At 46.1% G+C, this 20,123-nt stretch overlaps 2 protein-coding genes across 2 annotated transcripts in view; one reads left to right on the forward strand and one right to left on the reverse strand.

Annotated features, from left to right (window-relative positions):
- Positions 1 to 6,725: 6,725 nt before the first annotated feature.
- LORICRIN (loricrin cornified envelope precursor protein) lies at positions 6,726 to 9,242 on the reverse strand. The gene is made up of 2 exons (XM_045363140.3): positions 9,196 to 9,242; positions 6,726 to 7,988 (listed from the first exon to the last, which is right to left on the reverse strand). Exon 2 carries the CDS (start codon positions 7,963 to 7,965, stop codon positions 6,952 to 6,954), a length of 1,014 nt encoding a protein of 337 aa, XP_045219075.2. The 5' UTR covers positions 7,966 to 7,988; positions 9,196 to 9,242; the 3' UTR covers positions 6,726 to 6,951.
- Positions 7,111 to 20,123, forward strand: part of SPRR2G (small proline rich protein 2G) — a 128,714-nt gene continuing 115,701 nt past the window's right edge. Inside the window, exon 1 of the mRNA XM_065545785.2 lies at positions 7,111 to 9,066. The gene's annotated coding sequence lies outside the window, so the exon portion shown is untranslated. The remainder of the gene's footprint in view (positions 9,067 to 20,123) is intronic.

The following is a 20,123-nucleotide window of genomic DNA, read 5'->3' on the forward strand; positions in this document are numbered from 1 at the left end:
TACCGAACTTATTGAGCGTTTTTAGCATGAAAGGTTGTTGAATTTTTTTAAAGGCCTTTTCTGCATCTATTGAGATAATCATGTAGTTTTTGTCTTTGGTTCTGTTTATATGCTGGATTATGTTTATTGATTTGTGTATGGTGTACCAGCCTGCATCCCAGGCTGGTACTTGATCATGGTGGATAAGCTTTTTGATGTGCTGCTGGATTTGGTGTGCCAGTATTTTATTGAGGATTTTTGTTTCGATGTTCATCAGGGATATTGGACTAAAATTGTCTTTTTTTGTTGTGTCTCTGCCAGGCTTTGGTATCAGGATGATGTTGGCCTCATAAATGAGTTAGGGAGGATTCCCTCTTTTTCTATTGATTGGAATAGTTTCAGAAGGAATGGTACCAGCTCCTCTTTGTACCTCTGGTAGAATTCGGTGTTTATAGTATTCTCTGATGGTAGTTTGTATTTCTGTGGGGTCAGTGGTGATATCCCCTTTATCATTTTTTATTGAGTCTATTTGAGTCTTCTCTCTTTTCTTCTTCATTAGTCTTGCAGTGGTCTATCAATTTTGTGGATCTTTTCAAAAAACCAGCTCCTGGATTCATTAATTTTTTGGAGGGTTTTTTGTGTCTCTATCTCCTTCAGTTCTGCTCTGATCTTAGTTATTTCTTGCCTTCTGCTAGCGTTTGAATGTGTTTGCTCTTGCTTCTCTAGTTCTTTTAATTGTGATGTTAGGGTGTCAATTTTAGATCTTTCCAGCTTTCTCTTGTGGGCATTTAGTGCTATAAATTTCCCTCTACACACTGCTTTAAATGTGTCCCAGAGATTCTGGTATGTTGTAGCTTTGTTCTCATTCGTTTCAAAGAACATCTTTATTTCTGCCTTCATTTTGTTATGTACCCAGTAGTCATTCAGGAGCAGGTTGCTCAGTTTTCACGTAGTTGAGCGATTTTGATTGAGTTTCTTAGTCCTGAGTTCTAGTTTGATTGCACTGTGGTCTGAGAGACAGTTTATTATAATTTCTGTTCTTTTACATTTGCTGAGGAGTGCTTTACTTCCAACTATGTGGTCAATTTTGGAATAAGTGCGATGTGGTGCTGAGAATAATGCATATTCTGTTGCAATATTTGGGGTGGAGAGTTCTGTAGATGTATATTAGGTCTGCTTGGTGCAGAGTTGAGTTCAATTCCTTGATATCCTTGTTAACTTTCTGTCTCGTTGATCTGTCTAATGTTGACAGTGGGGTGTTAAAGTCTCCCATTATTATTGTATGGGAGTCTAAGTCTCTTTGTAAGTCTCTAAGGACTTGCTTTATGAATCTGGGTGCTCCTGTATTGGGGGCATATATATTTAGGATAGTTAGCTCTTCCTGTTGAATTGATGCCTTTACCATTATGTAATGGCCTTCTTTGTCTCTTTTGATCTTTGATGGTTTAAAGTCTGTTTTATCAGAGACTAGGATTGCAATCCCTGCTTTTTTCTGTTTTCCATTTGCTTGGTAGATCTTCCTCCATCCATTTATTTTGAGTCTATGTATGTCTCTGCATGTGAGATGGGTCTCCTGAATACAGCAGACTGATGGGTCTTGACTCTTTATCCAGTTTGCCAGTCTGTGTCTTTTAATTAGACCATTTAGTCCATTTACATTTACGGTTAATATTGTTATATGTGAACTTGATCTTGCCATTATGATATTAATTGGTTATTCTGCTCATTAGTTGATGCAGTTTCTTCCTAGCATCAATGGTCTTTACATTTTGGCATGTTTTTGCAATGGCTGGTACCGGTTGTTCCTTTCCATGTTTAGTGCTTCCTTCAGGATCTCTTGTAGGGCAGGCCTGGTGGTGACAAAGTAAGCATTTGCTTGTCTGTAAAGGATTTTATTTCTCCTTCACTTATGAAACTTAGTTTGCCTGGATATGAAATTCTGGGCTGAAAATTCTTTTCTTTAAGAATGTTGAATACTGGCCCCCACTCTCTTCTGGCTTGTAGAGTTTCTGCCGAGAGATCTGCTGTTAGTCTGATGGGCTTCCCTTTGTGGGCAACCCGACCTTTCTCTCTGGCTACCCTTAACATTTTTTCCTTCATTTCAACTTTGCTGAATCTGACAATTATGTGTCTTGGAGTTGCTCTTCTCGACGATTATCTTTGTGCCGTTCTCTGTATTTCCTGAATTTGAATGTTGGCCTGCCTTACTAGGTTGTAGAAGTTCTCCTGGATGATATCCTGAAGAGTGTTTTCCAACTTGGTTCCATTTTCCCCCTCACTTTCAGGCACATGAATCAGACATAGATTTGGTCTTTTCACATAATCCCATATTTTTTGGAGGCTTTGTTCATTTCTTTTTCCTCTTTTTTCTCTAGACTTCTCTTCTCGCTTCATTTCATTCATTTGATCTTCAATCATTGATACTCTTTCTTCCAGTTGATCAAGTTGGTTACTGAAGCTTGTGCATTTGTCACGTAATTCTCGTGTCATGGTTTTCATCTCTATCAGTTCGTTTATGGCCTTCTCTGCATTGATTATTCTAGTTATCCATTCTTCCATTCCTTTTTCAAGATTTTTAGTTTCTTTGCCCTGGGTATGTAGTTCCTCCTTTAGCTCTGAGAAGTTTGATCAACCGAGGCCTTCTTCTCTCAACTTGTCAAAGTCATCCTCTGTCCAGCTTTGATCCATTGCTGGCGATGAGCTGCATTCCTTTGGAGTGGGAGATGCGCTCTGATTTTTTGAATTTCCAGCTTTTCTGCCCTGCTTTTTCCCCACCTTTGTGGTGTTATCTGCCTTTGGTCTTTGATGATGGTGACGTACTGATGGGATTTTGGTGTGGGTGCCTTTTCTGTTTGTTAGTTTTCCTTCTAACAGTCAGGACCCTCAGCTGCAGGTCTGTTGGAGTTTGCTTGAGGTCCACTCCAGACCCTATTTGCTGGGTATCAGCAGTGGAGGCTGCAGAAGATAGAATATTGCTGAACAGTGAGTGTTGCTGTCAGACTCTTGTTCTGGAAACTTCGTCTCAGAGGTGTGTCCAGCCATGTGCAGTGTGAGGTGTCAATCTGCACCTAGTGGGGGATGTCTCCCAGTTAGGTTACTCAAGGGTCAGGGACCCACTTGAGCATGCATTCTGTCTGTTCTCAGATCTCAGCCTCCATGCTGGGAGACCCACTGCTCTCTTCAAAGCTGTCAGACAGGGTCATTTACATCTGCAGAGGTTTCTGCTGCTTTTTGTTTAGCTATGCCCTGTCCTCAGAGGTGGAGTCTACAGAGGCAGGCAGGCCTCCTTGAACTGCGGTGGGCTCCACCCAGTTTTAGCTTCTGGCGGCTTTGTTTACCTACTTAAGCCTGAGTAATGGTGGGCGCCCCTCCCCCAGCCTTGCTGCCACCTTACAGTTAGATCTCAGACTGCTGTGCTAGCAATGAGGGAGGCTCCATGGGTGTGGGACCCTCCTGGCCTGGTGTGGGATGTAATCTCCTGGTGTGCCGTTTGCTAAGACCCTTGGTAAAGCGCAGTATTGATGTGGGAATTACCTGATTTTCCAGGTGTTGTGTGTCTCAGTTTCCTTTGGCTAGGAAAAGGGATTCCCTTTCCCCTTATGCTTCCCAGGTGAGGCGATGCCTTGCCTTGCTTCAGCTCTCAGTGGTTGGGCTGCACCAGCTGACCAGCACTAATTGTCCAGCACTCCCCAGTGAGATGAACCTGGTACCTCAGTTGAAAATGCAGAAATCATCCATCTTCTGTGTTGCTCGTGCTGGGGGCTGGAGGCTGGAGCTGTTCCTGTTTGGCCATCTTGCTCAGGATCCCCCGATTTCAATAAATCCAAAATTTTCTTCTTGAAGATTTTTTCTTTGTCGTTAGCTTTCAGATGTTTGATTATGATATTTCTTAGTGTGGATTTCTTTGGGATTATCCTGTTTGAGTTTCACTCATCTTGAATTTGTAAGTTAATCACTTTCACCAAATTTGGGTAATTCTGAGCCATTATTTTTACAATTTTTCAGTACCACACCCTTTCTCCTCTCCTTCTGGGACTCTGATGACATGAATGCTAACACTTTTGTTGTCCCACAGTTTATTGAGGCTCTGTTTTTTTCCCCTCAGTTTATTTTCTCTGTTGTTGAGATGGAATAATTTCTATTGACCTATTTTTGAACAGGAACGTGTTTCTCATAGTTTTTGAGGCTGGGAATTTATTTCTCATAGTTTTGAGGCCAAGATCAAGACACCAACAAGTTCAATTATTTGTGGAGGGCTGCTCTCTGCTTCTAAGACAGTGCCTGTTGCTGTATTCTCTGGAGGGGTAAAATAGTGGAAGGTGGAAGGATATTGATTCTTTTCTCCGTCATCTCCATTCTGCTATTGTGCCTATCTAGTGAGTTTTTTATTTTCCAGTTCTAAAATTTAACTCTGTAATGGGTTATTATATTTTTAGTTCTAAAATTGCCACTTGGCTCTTTTTATATCTTCTATTTATTTGCCAAGGTTTCCTATTTTCTCATTGTTTCAAGTGTGTTTGTAATTTCTTATTGAAGCATTTTTATGATATCTTCTTTAAAATCCCTAACAGATAAGGCCAGGCATGGTGGCAGTGGCTCACATCTGTAATCCCAGCACTTTGGGAGGCCGAGGCGGGCAGATCACTTCAGGCCAGGAATTCAAGAGCAGCCTGGCCAACATGGCGAAACTCCGTCTCCTACTGAAAAACAAAACAAAACAACAAAAATTAGCCAGGTGTGGTGGCGCATGCCTGTATTCCCAGCTACTCAGGAGGCTGATGCACAAGAATTGTTTGAACCCTGGAGGAGGAGGTTGCAGTGAGCCAAGATTGGGCTACTGCACTCCAGTCTGGGAGACAGATTGAGACTGTGTCAAAACAACAACAACAAAAATCCCTAACATAATCTCAAAATCTGTGTCATTTCACTGTTGGTTATCTGTCGAATGGTTCTTTTATCATTCAAGTTGAGATTTTTTTCTGGTTCTTGGTATGATAAGTGATTTTTATTGTGTGCTGGACACTTTGGGCCTTATGTTAAGAGACTTCAGATCTTGTTTAAATTTTCTATTATAGCAGACTTCTGCTAATACCACACTAGTGAGGTTAGGGAGAGTGTAGCACCTTCTGAGTAAGTCCATGTGGTCTCCTTACTATGGTGGAAGTACAGGATTCTTGTTCATTTTTTTCCCCATGGTGTTTGGTTGAAGTAGGGCAAATATTGTCAGAAAGGTTTCTGTCTTACTAGACTACCCCTTTCCTGGTCTTTTGTCTAAAGCAAGATAATTTTCTTGGTGCAGTTTTTTTGTCTGCACCTGCCAGAATCAGATTTTCTAGTGCCCAATCTGAGAAACACAGGAGGCAATAAGAAAACCCAGGAAACTTACCATGGTTAGTCCTTTAGTTCTGAGGACTCTAGCTACTCCGCCTTGTCCTCTCCAGACTCACCAGAGAAATAATAAGCATATCAGATGTTTATGGCATAAGCTGGTGCTGCTAACATGCAGCCACCCAGCTTGCAAAGTCTTCTTATGTTTGCTTTATATATTATGCTCAGAGGTTTTAGTTAGTATCACAGGAGTGATAATAAGAATTACATCTACTTCATTTTGTCCAGAACTGAAAGTCTGACTTTCATTTGTTAATAAAACATAAAAATAATGCAGTGGTTGGGCTCCTGAATCTTTAAGACTGCTATTTGTTCTGATCTCCATGAATGACCCATGTAAAATGATGAATGGTAGAGATCCTAAATGGGAGAGTTGAAGAAGCAGCTTTTTTTTTTTTTTTTTTTTAACCTCCCCAGCAGTGATTGAGTAGGAAGGGTACCTGGGCTTTTTGATGTAGCAGGAGTTTTTCTTGAGTAAATCAGTAAATTGGCATTTAACTAGAGCTGGTAAAATCAGGATATGAAGCAGAACCTGGAAAATCCCTGGCCAGGCTGATGTTCTATATCTCTTTTGAGGGCTATGCAATTAATACATCCCTTGGAGCAACTGTGGCTTCTTCCTTGCTGATCGGAAGCTCTTGTGTTTTCCATGACCTCTTTCTGGTGCTGAGGTTTTACATCTCGCACACTTATGCTGCATCTTCCTAAGTTAGGTAAAGTTCCTTCAAGAGAGCAGGAAACATTCAACCCGAGAAAGCTGATTGAGATTTAAAAAAAAAAAAAAAGAGAGAGAGAGTGAGAGAGTAGGAAACAGTTTCCCTACTTCCTCCTCTCCCTACGGGTACCTACTAAAGTGGTCTTGCTCGCCCTAGAGGCTCATAAACATCGGATAGGCTTATTATTTCTCCGGTGAGTCTGAGTAGCATGAGCTGGTGCTTCTAATGTGCAGCCACCCAGCTTTCAGACCTTGCAGAATTGGCTCCGGACGGTGAGAGACAGCGTCTTTCCAGGGCAGCATGTCTTTAAAAAACAGAGTTCAGTAAGGAGACCCACAGTGGCTACCCAATCCACAGGGAGGTGTTTATTGAAGTCTCTCCTCAGGATCTTTGTGTTTTGGGATCACGTCATGATTTTAGGCCGCACACTAGAATGTTCACATATTTGACCGTCGTTTGCCAGCCATGCCTCCCTCTCTTGGTGACTCCCATCTATCCACTCACCCTTCCGCCAATTAAGTCCGTGTATTTGTAAAATGAATGTAAGTGTGAATGAGCGAATGCAGGAAAGGAGAAGAATGGAATGGAATGGATGAACTTGAACACTACAAATACTCTTGGAGACCTAGAGATTCTCATGAATTTGCACATTTATTGACTGAGGCACTGGGGTTGGGAGGTAGTTGTACAGAAACCAAAGAGGCTAAACAGCAGCACTAGTTGCAGTCGGAGAGCTCAATGGCTTCTTTCAGGTAGGTTAAGACATGAAGGATTTGCAAACCTCGGGTAACATCATGAGAGCTCTAAGCCCATCGGCGCCACTGGAAAACACCTCCAACTCCTTCGCCTCCGTGGTACCCCGGGGGACCTATTTGGATGGCCAGGTAGGCGCCTGCTTCTGCTGGGTCTGGTGGCAGACCGGGACGCCCTTGCCACTCCCTGAGCCCCCCACGGAGGAGCCACCGCCACAGCTGGAGCTGCCGCCGCCCCCAGAGGAGCCACCTCCGCAGACGGAGCCCCCGCCACCGATGACGCAGCCGCTGCCAACCCCGGAGAAGCCGCCGCCGCAGCCGGAGCCCCCGCCGCCCCCGCCGCTGGAGAAGCAGCCACTGCCGCCGCTGCCGCCGGACGACCCCCCTCCGTAACTCGGCTGGGGCGCGCACGAGGTCTGGGTGACCTGCTGCGAGGAGACGTAGCCGGAGCTGCCGCTGCCAGAGGAGCCTCCGCCGCAGCCAGAGCCGCCGCCGGAGTAGCCGCCGCCGCCGCAGCCAGAGCCGCCGCCGGAGTAGCCGCCGCCGCAGCCGGAGCCGCCGCCCCCGCCGCTGGAGAAGCAGCCGGAGCCGCCGCTGGAGGAGCCGCCGCTAGAGACGCCGCTGGAGACGCCTCCGTAGCTCTGGCACTGGACAGCCTGACCCGAGGAGCCGCCGCCGCCGGAGAAGCAGCCGGAGCCTCCCCCGGAGGAGCCACCCCCACCGCTGGAGAAGCAGCCAGAGCCGCCCCCGGAGGAGACGCCGCCGCAGCCGGAGCCGCCGCCCCCGGAGGAGAAGCAGCCGGAGCCTCCCCCACCGCTGGAGAAACAGCCGGAGCTGCCCCCGGAGGAGCCACCTCCCCCGGAGTACTTGACGTTCCCACCGGAGCCCCCTCCGCAGCCTCCAGTGCCGCCGCCGCCCCCGGAGGAGCCCCCGCCACAGCCGGAGCCGCCGCTAGAGTAGCCACCGCCTCCGGAGTAGCCGCAGCCGGAACCGCTGCTGCCGCCACCGCTGAAGAAGCCGCAGCCGCCGCCGCCGCTGCCGCCGCTGCCTCCGCCTCCGCTACCGCCGCCAGAGGTCTTCACGCAGCCCACTGGGGGCTGGGGGGTGGGCTGCTTTTTCTGATAAGACATCCTATCTAAGGAGGAAGGGGAGCCTGGAAGGAGAGAAGAGAGCATCTCTGGACCGGCTGCAAGAGGATACTTACGGAGGCAGCTGCATCCATGGCAACATCGCCATCCTCCCAGCGCCTGCCTGCGCCAGGCCCAGGGCTCCTTCAGGTGCCCCGAGAGCCCTCAGCGGGGATTCCTGCTTTTGGAAGAGTTGAGCTCCTCCTTCCCCTGCAGAAAGCCTTCACTAAGCTTTAAACAGCCCAGTTAGCAGTGCCCGTTCTTTCTCCTAGCTCTGCCTCTGACCTCTGTTGTGTGATTTGAGGGCAGATCACCCACACTCCTGCCTCTTTCTCATTTCCTATTAAATGAAAGGGTTTGAACACTTCATCTTTCAGGCCTCTTCCAGTCTCAACACTGATTCTCTGAGTGCAAATAGAAAGCTACCACAAACCTCTACCTAGGATGGGAGATTTTACCTATTCCCAGTACAACAGAGGGAGGTTTGTTGGACTCCATTCTACTGAGGCCTGTTGCACTCCATCCTCTGCAAAAGCTCTTAGTTCAAACTCTTGGTCTGTCCCACTGAGCTAGGCCCTGATCCAAGGGCCAGTTATTAGAAAAGACAGGCTCTGCTGTGGCCCTGCCTGGAAACAGGAGAAGGACCCTGGTGGTCCTTTGGACTAATATCCCCGACCAGAAGCTATTAGCCATCTCTTCCATGATTTTCTCAAGTCCAAGTTTGGTAGAAGGGACTTTGACTAGTAGGAAGTTGTATTTCCCTCTCAGAACTTCTAACTCTGTAAAGCAGCAATTGGATTTCTGTGGCACCTCAAATCCCTCCCATCTGCAACTTTCTTGGAATCATTCTCCCTACTCTCTTGAGAGTGGGCTCAGCCTCTCCTCCTGACAGTTTCACGAGGTCTGCTCAGCCTGTGCACAAGCTGCCTTGGACAGCCTCTCCAGAGTCCTTCTCTGCCCGGCACCATGCCTGCCCCTATGGGAGTGCCAGAGAGCAGGAGATAGTCTTGTCTTTGTGGAGTTTACGTTCTGACCAGAAGACCAGAAACATCATCTGCATTGCAGCAGCTCATCCCCTGCTCCTTTCCTGACCGCCCTCCAAATGTGAGTGCTTTTGGGAAAGCAGAGGCCCTATAGCTCCCAAAGGGGAAAGAGGCCCTGGTCCATCTAATCTAGTCAGGCCTGGGCAAGACCAGCTGGGAAGATGAGAGACTCAGTGGAACCCACACTTACCCAAAGCACCAGGAAGGGTGAGTGAGGAGAGAAGATGCTGGCAATGTGAGGAGCACTGAGCTCCTGAGGTTATATATAGAGCTCTCCAGGCCAGCTTCTTGTGTTTGACCTCAGTTACGTGACCCGTGGCTGTCAGCCCCACCTCCCTGTGATTGCAGGCACAGGATGGCCCATTCATGAAGGTTTTGGCATTCTTGAGATGGGCAGCCTGGTGTATGACTGGCCCCTCCTCTGATGCAACAGTGTAGCAGGCTCATCAGTGGGGTCACCCAGTCAGAGTGGATGGCAGACATTGTTTCCAAAACCTCTGGCACAGGATGCATACCAGGTGACCACAGGGCTGTGCTTGAAGAATAGGTCCCAGAGTCTTGAGGTGCCCTTAGAGAGTCAAACCGGAGATCTCAGTGCTTTGTCCAAGGAGTAGGACCTTCCAAATCCTACTGCTTGGCTTCTGGTCCTGCTACTCTAAAAGTCCTCAAAACTTTAGAACCTGTTACTCCATTGCAAAAGTTTCTCTCCCAGGATTTCATGTGTGCTTTGCTGGAGTGTTTCTGTCCTGCCCACTGGAGGCATGAGTCCCCAGCACCCAGCTCTGGACTGCACACCATAGACAGAGCTGTAACTAATGTGACATGGGAAGCTACTTTGATTTGTCCCCAGAGACAGCAGACATTTGAGAAAGTCTGAGAAGGATAATCAATACTGACTTTCTTTGCAGCAGAGCAAACTAAAGAGATGGACCATGTGATCCCACAATGGCTCTTTGGCTTTGTTGTCCTGTGGTGTTGTGTGACAAAACACTGACCTCAGCCTGAGGGGCAGTCATCGAATGGGGTAGACTTCAGATTAAGTGACAGGTTGGGTGCTCCCTTTTCTACTTGCCAGCTGTGTCACCTTGGGCAGAGTCATAGCTCTTAGTGCAGTGCCTGCCCATGGGAGACACTCAGTAAGTATTTATTGACTGTGGAATGATCAAGCTTTCTGACCCTCAGTTATCTTGTCTATCAAATAGAAATAGTAGTACCTATTTCACAGGCATGTGAAGAGAGAATGTTAAGTGTAGAAGGTGATGCTGTCTTTTTTGTATGTTTTCTCATATAATAGCACACCCTTACTTCCAACCTGGCCTTCCCTTGGACACCAAGGCCAGAAAGGAGTCCATGGAGGGATTGGGCAAGTTTGATTCTTCTCTTAGGAGAATAACTCAAAACTTTCCTGTTGACTCTGGACCAGTAGCATCACCTCTGTACATGCAGAACGCATGCTTCTTCTTTCATAACCGGAAGTCAATTGGTATTGTTTAAGATACCACAGTCAAGGCCGGGCGCGGTGGCTCACGCCTGTAATCCCAGCACTTTGGGAGGCTGAGACGGGCGGATCACGAGGTCAGGAGATCGAGACCATCCTGGCTAACACGGTGAAACCCCGTCTCTACTAAAAAATACAAAAAACTAGCCGGGCGAGGTGGCGGGCGCCTGTAGTCCCAGCTACTCGGGAGGCTGAGGCAGGAGAATGGCGTGAACCCGGGAGGCGGAGCTTGCAGTGAGCTGAGATCCGGCCACTGCACTCCAGCCTGGGCGACAGAGCGAGACTCCGTCTCAAAAAAAAAAAAAAAAAAAAAAAAAAAGATACCACAGTCAAACTTTGTTCTGCCCAGTTATGTTTTGGACTGACAGCTCCAATAATAAATTCTTAATTATAGTGCACTTTTAATGATCCAGATAATCCTGATTAGACTGTGGCCTTCAGAAACTTGTGGCACTAGTTTCAGTTTGGGCAGCATAAACCCAGGTGAACCCGAGAGGAACTCAGGTGCTCTCTTCCTTAGAGGACACCCAGCAGGGAGAAGACAGGATCTGTTGGAGAAGGCAAGTTTCTCTGCTTGAAGTTGAGGTAGTGTGGAGAATTTGGAGGGAAACAGGCCCCGATTAGTGATTGCTATGGGTATAAGAAAGAACGGTTTCATTTAGTTGGGCCATATTGGAAAGAGGAGTACATGTGGACCACGATTCCCAGCACTGATCTGTCAGCCCTTGTTGGCCCATTACTATATGTTCACCAGTCCTTAGCAAAAGTGTAAGTAAAAGGACGTCAGCAGGGTATTCTTGGGAAAGAAAGTCTTCACTTCTGAAATCATGGCCTTCCTTACCTCTTCCATTAAAAGATATGGCGACATGAGGCTGTAGTTGTTTCTTTTATGTCCTGCCACGTCAAAATGAAAATATGACAATAGTGTAATGATTACCACTTTTTTTTGAGGGAGATATTACTTACCCATGGAATTCTGAAATTTGGGAACTGGGCCAGGTGCGGTGGCTCATGCCTGTAATTCTAACACCTTGGGAGGCCAAGGTGAGAGGATTGCTTGAGCCCAGGAGTTTGAGACCAGCCTGCACAACATAGCAAGACCCCGTCTCTACAGAAAGTACAAAAATTAACAAGGTGTGGTGTCATGCGCCTGTAGTGCCAGCTACTCTGGAGGCTGAGGTGGGAGAATTGCTTGAGCCCAAGAGTTTGAGACCAGCCTGGGTAACAGTGAGACCTCATCTCTACAGAAACATAAACAAAATTAGCTGAACATGGTGGCATGTGCCTGTAGTCCTAGCTACTCAGGAGGCTGAGGTGGGAGGATCGCTTGTGGCTGGGAGGTCAAGGCTGCAGTGGGCCGAGATTGCACCACTGCCCTCCAGCCTGGGTGACAGAGTGAGACCCTGTCTCACAAATTAAACAAAACGGGAAGCAGTTTACAGTTGACTCCCCAAACGGCTAATCTTCAAATTGTCCATGTTGGCTTTGGGGGGTTCATTTTCTTCTAAGAAATATAGGGTATTTTTTTTCTATTAAATTTAAGATGCTAATTCTTTATTTGTTAATCCAGCCCAAACAAATGTACTGGGCACCATGCTAAGCGTCAAAGAGCCAGAAGGCTTTCCAAAGCTATGCATGGATCTTCTTGGTAGAGTTGCAGGTGGGGATGGTGCCCCATGCCTTAATAGGAAATGCTATACACACACACACACACACACACATATACATATATTACTTCTAACTAGTACAGATATTTAGTTAACATGCAGAAGAGGCTGATGTGACATGATATTGAGTACCAGATTTTGTGTTTTTCAGCCCTGAGTTAACCTTGCCTGAGTATGAATATATGAGCCTGGTTTCCCATTTTATTGTTCCGGACCAGAAGCAGTAGTCCTAATGGGGTATCTGTGTGGACAGCAACTGATTATCACCTTTTATCATATCAGTGAGGAAATAATGGGACTTCGTAGAATTGTAGAATGACACATAGGTATTTGGGGTTTTGTAAGACTTGGCAGGTCAGAGTTTTAAGGTTTATAGCCTTTATACACCTAACCCTGCAAGGTGTGCTTGATAGTACATTTGACTTCTGCAGTTTGACAGATTAGGACGTGGTTCTTGCCTATACTTGTATCCTTAGAGGGGATGGTCCTTAAAGCAAATGCTACACAGTACCTGGCATGGTGCTGGGCATTAATAGGTGCTCAGTAAATCCCAGTGGAATTGAAGGAACTCTTGAGACCTATTGACTGACTGTGGTTGAGAGATGATCTTGTCAGATGATTAGGAGTGGAGGGTTTCAGCATGGAACTACAGATTAAACCTAGCCACTGTGCAGAATGAACAAGCCTTGTGCAGGGAATCCAAGGCCAGCTGTAGAGGTGACACTGGGCTAACACTGGGCTAACACTGGGCTAGTGGAATTTTAGCCTGCTTCCCCGACCATCCTCACAATATCTATCTGGTGGGCAGGCCCTGTATAGGAAGTGTGTGTGTGTGTGTGCGTGTGTGTGTGTGTGTGAAGGGTGGTGATTCTTCAGAAAGACGTGGCAGTCTAGGGTGTTAAGGACATATTGGGGCTTATCCACAATCACAGATGCATCCTTTAGAGAAAATCCAGCTTCTGATTCATAAATTACAAAAAAGTTGGAGACTTGTTCTTTCTGCTTCTCAGCTTATCTTTGTGGGAGGCTCACACCTTCCTGCCACAGGCATCTTCAGAGCAAGAAAAGAGCAGGTAGAGGAGACAGTGTGAGGGCCTCCCGCGTTGTGATGCACAGCTTGGCCATCTTAAAAGCTATGTTGGAGGGATTTAGGGAAGAGCAGCCGCAAACTACTCTGAGCAGGCTGCTTCTCTGAGTAGAGGCAACTAGCTCCTGGGCCCCAGTCTGAGATTTCAGTTCTTGAGCTTGGTGACCCCAGTTGGATGGAAGCGTGCGCATCACAACGTTGAAGTATCCAGAGCTACACACATGCGTTCTCATGACTGAGTGCTGACTACTTATCTAACAGGTTAAAGAGGCAGCAGGTGGCTGTAAAGAATAAAATGGACACAGGACAAGGGCTTGGGAGCTTTGGCAGGACAGGAGTAGTGCTTGGAAGCCCTTTGCACTGTGGACTTGGAATGGGAACAGTTTTCTCTCACAGTCCTGGCCCAGGAAGTGTCACAGAGCTCCAGGTACCTCCTGGGCTACTGTTTTCCTCCTTTCTACAGCACTTCTGGGCCAACAGTTTGAAGGGGTGGCTGACCCTCGGTGTTACATGGGGAGAACTGCTTAGAGGTGGGTAGAAGAAGGAGAGCTCTGCAGTGGTTCGTGGCTACTGGTGTTACCTTTCCAGGAAGCTTCCCTGGATTCATCCCACCCACTGGTTCCATCTCCCTCACCACTTTCCCTCTCCAAGGCCTTAAGGAACAATTGTACTAGTTATGGTCTGCTAATGCCACATCAATTTGACTTGTTTCTTTTTTCAAGTTATAATTGCCCTTGAAGGCAGGCTCCCCATTAGTTCTTAACTCTGCATCATAGGATTTAAAGAGCATTCGTAGCCCCCTGGGGTGTTACCAGGCAGTGTTGACCCTTACTTGGTCCTCTTTTGGGTGCTCCTGGAGCTCATCATTTTGCTGAGGGTGGGGACCACAGATGAGTTGTTCAGACCTTTTCAAACAGCTTATAGATGCACACAGGGTTAGCAGTGCATCCAGGGATCGTGGTTGCTTGGGCTTGGACACTTCCCCTGTGGACAGACTCTTCAGTTTATGGACCACTGTAACATAGGTTCAATCCTCATAACAGTTTTGTGTGCCAAGTAATGTTATCTTCAGTTCAGGATGAGGAAGCAGCTTAGAGTGGTTAATGGCTTTGCCCAAATTCTCACAGCCTTTAAGGGGAAAAGCCAGGGTTCTCAGTTCTTTTGATTCGACATTGTGTGTTCTTTTCAAGCACCTGTCCTCTTTGGATCAATAGGACCCAAATGAAGGAATGACTCCCCAGCCAGGCTGGTTTGTGCCCTCTGGGAGGCAGGGAGCAGAGGATGCTTTCATGAATGCTTCCAGCTTCTCAGGGACAAATTTGTGCATTGATAGAGTATGAGAGCTGGAAGGACACACAGAGATCTTCCGATCACCTCTCTCCTTTGTAGAGATAGGTAAAGAACCCAAGGCCCTGAAAGGCTAAACCATGTTTCAAGGCTACACAGCATGGCCAAGACTAGAAGCTGGGTTTCTGGGTGCCCAGCTCAGTACCCCTGCCACAGTAGATTCGAGTTGTGGGTTTTTGCTTTCTTTAGACAAGAATACCTCTAGGTGCTGGCAGTGAGAGGAGGGAGTAGTTAAAAATGACAGTAAAAATGTTTTGTAGCTGTGCCTGCTAAGCTCCAGTAGGCTGTTGGGCCAGGGCACACTAGCCTCTGGGCCTGAAAGTAAATTGCTGATATCAGGAGGCACAGCTTTCACAGGTGGGCAGCTGCTGGGTAGCCTGAAGGCTTAGGGCCTGCATCCTAGCTCATATGTAAACGTGATGAGCAGGGAGGAGCAATGAGCAGCTCCAGTCCTGCTCTGAGAAAGGGAATGTCACCTGAGGCCCCTCAGGACTGTGGTGCATATTGGTAGTTGGTGGTCTAAGAATGTTGGATCCACTAACTGTTGGTTGAATTATCCATGTTTTTCAAACTGATTCCAAGTCAAACAACCTGGAAATCAATATGGCAGAAAGAAAAAAGCATAAGCATTTCAAACCTGTAGCCTTTTAGGCTGCTTGGCCTAAAAGCTTTAACTCGTGCTATCTCAGATAACCTGCACCAACGCACTTCTTCACTGGGCACCATTGAAAAGCAAAGCAAGGCAAATGCTCCTCCCCTTTTGGTTTTAAATCCAATTTCGATTCTTAAGCACTACTTTCAGGAATTCCCTGCAGCTATAGTGGGCTTTGAGTGTGACCTCTGTCTTACCCAGACTGTTAATAGGATTTGCAACTGAAGACCACAATCTGGATTCAGTCTCTGTCTTGACCAGCAATCCTGTTCCCCAGACTTGCTGGTTATCCTTAATTTTTGCTCATTCTTCAAATTATACTCCTTATTTCAATAGCTGAACCTGTTGAAATCAGGTGGATGACTTGGGTCAAACTTTCCTAATGCTTAAAAAAGTGAGATCACGGCTTGGTGGGTGGGTCTCCAGTGACCTCTTTGTCTGGTTCCATCCATGTTCTCAGAGAATCCCAAGAGATGGGACTGTGGAACCATGATTTACATCTGGCACAGGTTCCTTGGGCCTTCTCTTCTTGGCTAGGAGTATCCCTGGCAACATGGATCTCCCTAACTGTCCGTATCCCCATCTAACTCAGGGCTGGACCTCAGAGTAAATATTTGTAAATATGTGCTGATTAGTCAAGGAGATGATGAGAATTTAATCTCATACAGCAGGGAAAATATCTGATTTTTTTTCTGTGAAAGTATCTTAAATAAATTTGCTGTGGCAAACTGCTGGGAGCTGGGAGGTTTGTTAGCTTCTGGTCTGTTCTGAAGGGTAGGGATCAAGGTCTTTCCTCTGCTGAGATCTTGGGGTCTTGGCAGGGGGGCAATGCTCTAAACCTACCTGGCCACCAGTACCCTGTGAGCTTGGGCAAGGTCTTGTCCCTCAGATCTCAGTTTCTCCATCTATGAAGTTAATCGAATTCACTCCCATCTTAGTGGGTTTTTTTAATGTCCCCTTCCCATGGCTCTTCTCTGGATAGAGAGGAAGGAGAGATGAGGATGGTCAGAGGTAGTGGCAGGGAAGAAGCTAGGTGGGTTGACAAGGATCACAGGCCAATGGGAAAAGAACATAAAAATGTCATACTTCTCTGTGTGCCAGCCTCGGGCTCAAATCAATGGAATTTTGGGAATTTTTCTCACTGAGAGCATTTCCCACCTGAGCTGAGTATGCAGGAAAAGGGAGGGTGCAGCAGGAGGGCAGGGTGAGGAAAGTAAGCTTGCCTTAAGAATAACCTCTGTGAGTGTCATCACCCAGGGTGGGTATAATTGCACAGGATTAAGAAAGGCATGTGGGCAGGCTGCGTTGCTTTAGATCCTCCTGCAATTAGTGTATGCCACTTTAGATCCCAGAGGAAGGATTAATTTGTGTGACTTGTGTTCATATGTCTACAAGTGTGCATGTGTGCCTGCAGCAGGGAATCCCCTGGTGGTGGAGACGACCCCTTATCCTTAGGAAATCATTCTGCTACAAAAATCAAAACCAAAAAAAGAAAAAGAAAAAAAGAAATTTGCTACAAATTTGAAAAGCAAAGCAAAAAAAAAAAAAAAGTCACCTATAATTCCATCATCCAAATACAACTGGTAAGTTGTAGTATTTCAAATGTTGTTGAGTATTTTAATCTTGTTCTTGTTTTTTTTTTTCTCTTAATTTATACTTCCTCTTTCTACAAACTCTCAATTTTGGTTGCCAACTCTCCATGTGGCGGTGTCATCATGCACAGACCTGGACCCCCATGTCACGCCATGGACTCCATGACTACTAGCTTTAATGGCTGGTCTCCGTGGCCACTCCCGTTCTTACCATTTACATCTTCCAGCTGTCCTGTATCCTCTGTACCCTTGAGGACACTCTTGAGTTTCTCCATATCTTGGTTGTCTCCCTGGTAGGCTGCTGGAAGGGACCTTATCTTCCTTTGTATACACAGTGTTGACTGCATAGTAGGTGAGGAGAAAGGTTTGTGTGAGTGAAATACCCTCTTTTATCTCAAACCTTTACTTCTTGGTCCTCGACTTCCTTGTGTGTAAGCCTTGGTTCCCCCAGACTCTGTCTAGATCCACAGAATCATTGATTTTCCCCAAAATGCGGTTTCCATCTTGTCTTTTTAAAGCCATCTTCTCTTCACAGGCTTCTGCACCAGGATTCCCCTGGGCATGTGTGGTCTGAAGCGACCCCTTTTGGTACGTGTGTGAGAGGGCATGAGGAAGGGGAAGAGGGAAGCAGACAGCTTAGTGGGGGCATTTGGAAAAGAAGTCATTTAGTAATAGAATGCTTGAGAGAAGTGCTAGCCCATTGCCAGGGGGATGAGGGGATGTAGACAAGAGAAGCAACTGGAAAAGTCGTCTGGAAAGAGTGAGTTTTGAGATAGGATTGGAAAACAGTAAAAATTGTAGACAGAGGATTTTCCAGATTTGGACTTTGACTTTCATGTTGCTTTCAAGTGTATGAGTGTAAATGTGTGCATATGGTACAGTGTGTGGACGTCTCCATGCATATATGTGTAATGTGTACATGTATCTATGGGTTTGTGTAGACATTTCTGTGTGTGATGTGCATACATGTCTGTCATATGTGTGATCTGTGTACCTGTCACTATGTGTATATGTGATGTACATGTATGTGCCTGTGTGATGAGCATACATATGCCTGTGTGCATGTTATGTGTGTACACATGCCTTTGTATGTGGTATGTACATATATCTGTGTTATGTGTGCACATGTCTGTCATATGTGTGATCTGCATACATGTCAATGTGTGTATATGTGATGCACATACATGTGCCTGTGTGTGATGAATGTACACATGTCTGTGCATGTGTTGTGTGTACACATGTCTCTTGGTGTGGCATGCACATTATGTATGTTATGTGTGTACATACTTGTGATATGCATACAAATGTTTACATACACATGTGTAATATGTACACACGTCTATGTGTGTGATATGTGTATATATTCCTATGTGTGTCTGTGTGTCTCAGACCTACACTGTCTTTAATCTCTGTCCTCACACCCTACTCTTCCTCAAGAACCAGTTTCCTTTCTCCTGGAAATGTGAACAGGATTGCTGGCCCTCTTTCTTGGCCTGAGGATTGCTCTCTGATTCTCACTTGTCAGCCAGCCTTGGTGTCTATGGTAACTGCATTGTTACTGTGTGTTTGCAGCAACTGTTACTGGATTTGTCCCAGTTACTTCATTTTTCTACTAAAAATCCTCAGTGTCTACATATCAGGAGCAAGTCCAGATTTCTTAGCCCAAAGGGCCTTTTGTGGTTCAGTTCCTGTTCACCTCTGACTACTCCACAATAGGAGCATTGTCCTCCAAACTCAACAAAACCCTTTCCCCCATTGAGTCAGGTTGTTTCCAATGCCTTCACATTTTCCCTGTGCCTTTCCCTCCATCTGTGAATGCCCCCTTCCTTAATTTGTCTAATTTCTCTTTCAATACCCTATCAGACATCACCCTTCCGGGAAAGCTTCCCCAGCATCCCAGTTCGGTCGAGAGAGCACTTCACCTTGCAGAAAGCACACTTGGCTTTATGCAGCTCAGTAATCCTATTTCTCCCTAGACTGAGGTCTCCTTGGAGGGGAAGTTAGTAGGTTTTGTTCATTGTCTTGCACTTCAAGCAGCTAGTGCAATGCCTAGCCCAGCCCACAATGAATGCTGGTAGAATGAATGGATGAATGAATGCACTCTTCCACTCTGCATTGTCTTCCCACATCTAGAATTGTTACTGACCTGGATATTAGATGTTTTGGCCTGGGTGGGGACAATATTAACTCTTTGCCCTATTTTCACCTCCCCAACAACATTGTTTGCTCCTGGAAGGCAGGGATGGCATTGCAGCTCTTAGTAAACCTGGAGTCCGTGGACACACCAGGCAGTGAGTCAGTGTTTGTTTAAAGAAAAAGAAGGAAAGAAAAAATGATGGAGAGACTAGAAAAGGGAGAGAGAAAAGGGAAGTAGGGAGGACAGAGGAATTGTTTCAAGATTTGTAACGGCGCTGGTTTGAGTCTAGTCAGAATAATATCTCTCACTACCCCACTCTGGGCTCTCCGATCAAATTCTGGCAACTTCAAGAAATTGTAAGGCCTGTTTGGCTCCAAAAGGGGGAGATAATAGAGATTATAGCATACTCGAAGTTTTAAAGTGGATGTCAGCACAGGTTTTTGAATTATTGGTATTACTGAATTATCAACATGACTGTGATGTTGATGCATGATTAAATTATTTATGGCATATAATTGCTCTCCGTGATTAATTAGGACATTTTACTCCACATAATCCCTGCTGGATCCTATATGAATTGCAGAAGAGTTATATAAAGTGAAGTGTGCTTTCTGCTAGTGAGTTACAAATCCTCCTTATTCTAATAGCTGTACATTAAAATAGAAAATGTATTTCTTTTAATGTGTACAGAGTGAGCACTTCAGATTTATTTTATGGGTATCATTGCTTAGGATGAAGTAAAAGAAGGTAACACCGTGGTAGTATATCTTCAAAAATAAATCTGGCTAAGTAAAAATCGTGAGTTCATCCAGAGAAAAGTGTTGAATAAATAATCATACAAGTGGTTCATGAATATGGGAAAAATTATCAAGGAGGTATGTGAATTATTGAGGTTTAGGAAACACTAGGTTAAAAGCACGGGCCCTGCTTCTTCCCTTTGGAGTGTTCCACACGTCCTCCTGGAAAATGGACACTTGTGGTGTAGGAGTTCTGCCCCACATTCAGCTAAGGGTAGGGGAGGGTTTGCAAGCATGAGAGTGGGTCCATCTCCCTGCTGAAACAGCGTTGGAACTGTGGGCCACTCTAGACTCAGGAGCTGACCCAGAGCATTGTCTTCGGACCCAGCCGGAGGCACCCT

This window comes from Macaca fascicularis, chromosome 1 (assembly GCF_037993035.2).
Source record: "Macaca fascicularis isolate 582-1 chromosome 1, T2T-MFA8v1.1".
Lineage (NCBI taxonomy): Eukaryota > Metazoa > Chordata > Mammalia > Primates > Cercopithecidae > Macaca > Macaca fascicularis.

Coding starts and splice junctions, on each gene's coding strand:
- LORICRIN (XM_045363140.3), bottom strand. CDS start 7,965: ATGTCTTATCAGAAAAAGCAGCCCACCCCCCAGCCCCCAGTGGGCTGC.